The sequence below is a fragment of the Orcinus orca genome, chromosome 21 (genome assembly GCF_937001465.1).
Source record: "Orcinus orca chromosome 21, mOrcOrc1.1, whole genome shotgun sequence".
Taxonomy (NCBI): domain Eukaryota; kingdom Metazoa; phylum Chordata; class Mammalia; order Artiodactyla; family Delphinidae; genus Orcinus; species Orcinus orca.
In genome coordinates, this window is record NC_064579.1 from 1,297,437 (window position 1) to 1,303,436 (window position 6,000).

A 6,000-nucleotide genomic window follows, 5' to 3' on the forward strand; every position below is an offset into this window, starting at 1 on the left:
CCACCTTTAGTCATGTTAGACTAAAGGGCTGTGATAATCCATTGCCTTTCCACCAGGAGGTTTTCTGGGTTTTCCTGATAACGATACTGAGGACCAGCATGGGAGAAGGCAGGGGGTCCCATCTGCTGACGCGGGAAAGGGCGCAGAGAACGCTGCTCCCCGGGTCAGAGGTCAGAGTCGCTCACCGCCCTCACCACCCTGCCAAGACGTGTCTGTGCGCTTTCTGGCCGTCTCATCACATTGCTGGTTCATCTGAAGAATTACACTAGGCATGAGAAGGGGAACCGGGAATACGGGTCAGACGTCATGAGTGTGGACTCATTGGGGGAAAGGCCGGTCTGAATCAGTGTGAGTTCATGAGGCATCCAAACTATACACATGTATACATAGGGGTATAAAACTCATGTGTATGTATATGAAGGGTTTCATTCTTTTGAATGTATGTGAAGACATAAATATTAATAGATAAGCATATATACCCATGTACATGCATATACCTGTATATCTACCCTCATTCCTGTAAATGAAGCCTCCTTTAGGAGTAGCCACAGCAGAGGGCACTGGGTAGGCCTGGGCCCATCCCGCTTCTGTCACTCACTTGTTGACACCCGACCAGGGTGTCCACCTTCGGCACTGACGGCATTTGGGGCTGGATCACTCTTTGTAGTGAGGCTGTTCTGTTCACGGTGGGAGGTTTAGCATCATCCCCGCCTCAACAAACTGGAGGAAAGTAGCCCCCCGCCCAGGACAACCAAAAATGTCTCCAGACATTTCCAGACATTGCCCTGGGTGAGAACTACCGTTCCAGATCAAGCAGGATCATTCCCAGGCCACAGAGTCCCCATCAGTCAACTGGGGAGAGCTCACCCTCCCAGGACGACCGTCAAGGGTCCGACGACACTCAGAAGCCACCTGACGCCTGTGCTGTTGTCAGTGGGTGTGCGAGTGGGAATGTGTTCTGAGGGGTAAACGTTTCAGCTCTCGTTTATACTATCCATTTGCTTATGTAACCTACCCTGGCCCAGTCACCAAATACCAGATGATGAATGATACTATACCGTATTCCTAAGAAGTCCAAACTGGACTTAAACTTGCTCAGATTTTTATTAGCTTTATCCACACGGCTGTGTTTAACAGAGGGGAGTTTTGGAAATGATTTGGCTGAAACACCTCTTCTTTCCCACAGGAATTCTCACCGTACAGAGAGCGAATGAGCTTCTGAGCACGTGCGTGCCAGGCAGCTTTCTGATCCGGGTCAGTGAGAGGATCAAGGGCTACGTCCTGTCCTATCTGTCCAAGGACGGCTGCAAACACTTCCTCATAGATGCCTCCACGGACTCGTACAGCTTCCTGGGTGCCGACCAGCTGCAGCACGCCAGCCTGGCTGACTTGGTGGAGTACCACAAGGTGAAGCGATGTGCAGACTTCACTGGCTCTGTGATAGGGGTCCTGCAGCAGCTCTGACAGTGAAAGGCAATTGCAAGAAAAATGACTGACACAAGCAGTGGGGGATTAGCCTTTGATGACCCCTCCTGAAAATCAGGATTGTCAATGGCATTTCCTTTACCACTGAACCTAGTTCCTCCTCAAATGCTCAGGGAGAACCCACTGGGGCAGAGCATGCAGGAGATGCTACAAAATCTGTGCACTCTGATCACATCTGAGAACACTCCTTTTTTTTTTTTGAAGTATAGTTGATTTACAATGTGGTGGTAATTACTGCCGTACTGCAGAGTGATTCAGTTATACATATATATACATTCTTTTTTTTTTAATATATTCTTTTCCATCATGAGAACACTCTTAAGTTAGAGCACAAGCCCAGGAGGGAGGGAGACCACGTGGCAGTTTGCGGGCAAGAAAAATCACTTTCAAGGCTGCCTAAGCCAAGGAAGCTTTGTGAACACCAGGGGGGACCAGAGGTTGTGTGCTCTGGAAGCTCTGTGAACACCAGGGGAGACCAGAGGTTGTGTGCTCTGGAAGCTTTGTGAACACCAAGGGGAGACCAGAGGTTGTGTGCTCTGGAAGCTCTGTGAACACCAGGGGGAGGCCAGAGGTTGTGTGCGCTGGAAGCTGTGTGAACACCAGGGGAGACCAGAGGTTGTGTGCTCTGGAAGCTTTGTGAACACCAGGCGGAGACCAGAGGTTGTGTGCTCTGGAAGCTCTGTGAACACCAGGGGAGACCAGAGATTGTGTGCTCTGGCGGGGTAGGGAGGGCAGGGCTTCCTACTAAACTGTCATAAATAAGACTCAGGAGCCGCCTAATACCTGTGCTGCTGTCACTGGGCACAGCCTGACCTGTACCCTCTGCTTCACAGGAGGAACCCATCACCTCCCTGGGGAAGGAGCTCCTTCTGTACCCCTGCGGTCAGCAGGAACAGCCGCCCGACTACCAGGGCCTGTTTGAGTGACAACCTCATCGTGTCATCCTGCAGCCGCCAGCTGGGCCGTCCTCTGGACAGACAGACACCACGGAGATGGACACTTGTGTATGAAGCCACATCGCCCTGCAGGGAGCCGATCCTGATCAAGTGAAAGGACCCTTGGGGGTCCCATGGCGACCTCTCTTTTGCACAAATGCTGGAGTTTAATTAACGCTAAGAGGGAATCACCTCTGCATTGTACGCACCCCAGCAGTAAAGGGAGAAGAACCCCCATCTCTGCAGCTCCCAACATGAAGGCTACAACCCTAGTGATGTATGGAATAAACGACGAAGACATTGGAACCTTTTAGGAATTAAGGGGCACCTCAAAACCAGAAGTCCTCCATGGCCTTGGCACTCCCTCTCTGCCTCATCTCGGAAGGTCTCGGGGTCCTGTTCCTATGAAGTTCCTCGGTGGCGTCAGGGACTGGCGAAAGAGCCTGCACTGGTGGCTGAGCCCACGGCCCTGCACGCCTCACTTGCGGTGCATGTGTGGGCCAGGGTGTAAGACACACAGGGAACACAAGTTGCAGGTGTTGTGAACTAAACGAGGAGTTTGAAGGTGTAGGACGAGAGCCTTCACATGTACAGAAATACTCCGGACGACGGCAGGGGGTGAGGGGCCCTGTGTGAGGGGTTTGCTGGCTCTGGGGAGCGGGTCAGGGCTCTACCCAGGACCTTGCCGAGAAGGGTGAAGCCACATGCGTGCCTTGGATAGACAAGGGCAGAAGAGTGAGCTTTGTGGACACTAGGTGCTGTGGGTTGAGTCCCCCAAAGAGACATTGAAGTCCTAACCCCCTGCACCTGTGAACGTGGCCTTATTTGGAAACAGGGTCTTTGCAAATGTGATCAAATTAAGACGAGGTCAGACCAGATTAGGGCGGGTCCCAAAGCCAACGACCGGCGTCCTTATAAGGAGAGAGGGGTTGGGAAGTTGAGGTGCGTACGCAGAGGGGATGGCAGCCAGGGGACAGCAGAGGCAGGGCCCCGAGTGACAAGCCGCAAGCCAGGGGACGCCGGGGGCCGGGGGGGGCAGCATGGAGCAGACTCCCCAGAGCCCTGGAGGGGAGCATGGCCCTGCAGACACCTCGATTCCAGACTTGTAGCCTCCAGAACTATGACAGAATAAATGTCTTTTGTCTTAAGCCACCGAGTTTATGGTAATTTGTTAAGGCAGCCCTAGGAAACTAATATAGATGTTTATGTAATTGCAGACCCTGATGTGCATTGTGAACCTTTGGTTGCCGTACAGCCCGCCAGCCTCCTGAGGAAGGGAAGGCGGGAGATAACTCCCCCTGCCTCTTCGGCTCTCGACGCAGATTTGCTCAGTCAGTCAGGCAGGCAGGCATCTCATGCAGGAGCTCCCGGGCCAGCCCAGCAGGGCGACGGCCTCTGGGCGGCCACCAGGATCACGCGGGAGGATGGGGTTTGCTGGTACTCCAGGCTTGGCTCCTGTGGTGGCATTCATTTAAAGGACGCATAGGGTTGTAGCAGTCTGTTCATGAAGTTGTTGGCTGTGCAAGACACACCTGGACAGTGTAAAATGTAGCCAGAGAAGAGGGTGGGGTACACGTATATGAGTGAGTGTGCATGGGTGTATGTGTGCTTTAATGAGAAAGTTTTTAAACTGATCATTGTTAGGTGTTTCTTGAAATGTTCCGTGTGGTTTCTGTTGTCTGAGAGACAATGGTCAGTTGTCTAAGAGAACCTGTCTCTTAGCTTTCATTTCTAACAGTAGTCCGGCAGTCATGACATTATAAAATTGCAGACATACACAGGGCTGGAAGTCAGAAACTTCTGTTACCGGGCTTCCCTGGTGGCGCGGTGGCTAAGAATCTGCCTGCCAATGCAGGGGACACGGGTTCGAGCCCTGGTCCGGGAAGATCCCACATGCCGTGGAGCAACTAAGCCTGTGCGCCACAACTACTGAGCCCACAGGCCACAACTACTGAAGTCCGTGGGCCTAGAGCCCATGCTCCGCAACAAGAGAAGCCACCGCAATGAGAAGCCTGCACACCACAACGAAGAGTAGCCCCTGCTCACGCGACTAGAGAAAGCCCACGTGCAGCAATAAAGACCCAACACAGCCAAAAATAAATAAAAGTTTTAAAAAGAAAAGAAAAACTTGCGTTCCCATCTCTTCCCACCATTAGCTGTGTGACCTTGGACAGGTCCATCTACCTCTCTGAACTTCAGTTTTTCACTTCTAGCAAAACAAGGTGGGATAACCAGGTAATTATTATTTTCATCCATCTCTGAAATCTTAAGGTTCTGGAATAAATAGAAAAATACCCTATAGCCACTAGTAATTATGAAGACATATAAGATTCTAGCATCACCCTCTGCCTACAGTTATTTTGGAGGAAATAAGTACAGTCCTATCCGTATGTAACTACAGAGTGACACCCTATCAGAGGAAGACTTAGAAAACAGGTGACCAGACTGAATTAACCTAATATTACCAGGAGGGGCAGACTTGAGTTCTCTACACTTTTACCTCGTTGGCTATTGATATTCAGAGGAAGAAACTGTCCAGTGTTTGCTGATAAGATGGCCAAGAGTAGCACTTGATATTCCGAGGGAGAGTGGTTTACATAACTTAGAAACTGTTTACCACTAAATGGGGTTGGGGAGGCCTGAATTCTCATCCCAGCTCTGCAATTAGACTCAGTGTCCCAGGGTCTGAGCCTGGTTAAGGCTGAAGGAGAGGACGTCCAGCCTCTGGCCTGCTCTCGCCCTCCTGTGGCCTCGATAAGGCCAGCACCCAGACCTGCCTGCCAAGCTTTCCTGGTCTGGATGCTCCCCAGCCCCAGGCGCTGCAACCTGCCCACCTCCGTGGGACTGTGCTGAATACCGCTCCCTGACCGTGGTGACTCTTCTCTCCCCCAGGGAGATTGCGGGTCTCCTACAGTTGCCCCAGACCCTCCGCTGCCCCTCCCCACTGCCAGAACCTCACACTCCCACCAAACCCCCATCAAGGCACAGGAGGGTGCACCAGAGAATCACTCTGTACTCTGGCATCACCAGCAGGCTAAGTGACAAGCAGAAGTGTCAGTTGGCTCAAACCTTACGCCAAGAAGAGGAAGACACAGGAACAGCCAGAGAAAAAGTGAACCCGGGGCACAGGCAGATCACTTGAGACATCTCAGGGGCATTTGCACCAGAAATTGCCTCTCTGAGCTAATGCTTTGGAATTGACCATCCTTTTAGCGTAAGGTCATGGCTGATGTGGCATGAGGTCTGTTTTTAGGTTAAAAAAATTAAGGTCAGGACTTCCCTGGTGGCGCAGTGGTTAAAGAATCCACCTGCCAATGCAGGGGACACAGGTTCGAGTCCTGGTCTGGGAAGATCCCACATGCAGTGGAGCAACTAAGCCCGTGCGCCACAACTAGTGAGCCTGTGCTCTAGAGCCCACGAGCCACAACTACTGAAGGCTGCGCGCCTAGAGCCCGTGCTCCACAACAAGAGAAGCCACCGCAATGAGGAGCCCACGCACAGCAATGAAGAGTAGCCCCCGCTCGCCGCAAATAGACCAGCGCAGCCAATAATAAATAAATAAATTTTTTAAAATTATGGT

At 51.8% G+C, this 6,000-nt stretch overlaps 1 protein-coding gene across 1 annotated transcript in view; it reads left to right on the top strand.

The window, feature by feature from the left end:
* Nucleotides 1–3,568, top strand: part of SH2D4A (SH2 domain containing 4A) — a 65,506-nt gene extending 61,938 nt beyond the window's left edge. The window contains exons 8-9 of the mRNA XM_033415380.2: nucleotides 1,187–1,407; nucleotides 2,319–3,568. Coding sequence (XP_033271271.1) covers nucleotides 1,187–1,407; nucleotides 2,319–2,411 — 314 coding nt within the window. The 3' untranslated portion in view covers nucleotides 2,412–3,568. The remainder of the gene's footprint in view (nucleotides 1–1,186; nucleotides 1,408–2,318) is intronic.
* Nucleotides 3,569–6,000: the final 2,432 nt, after the last annotated feature.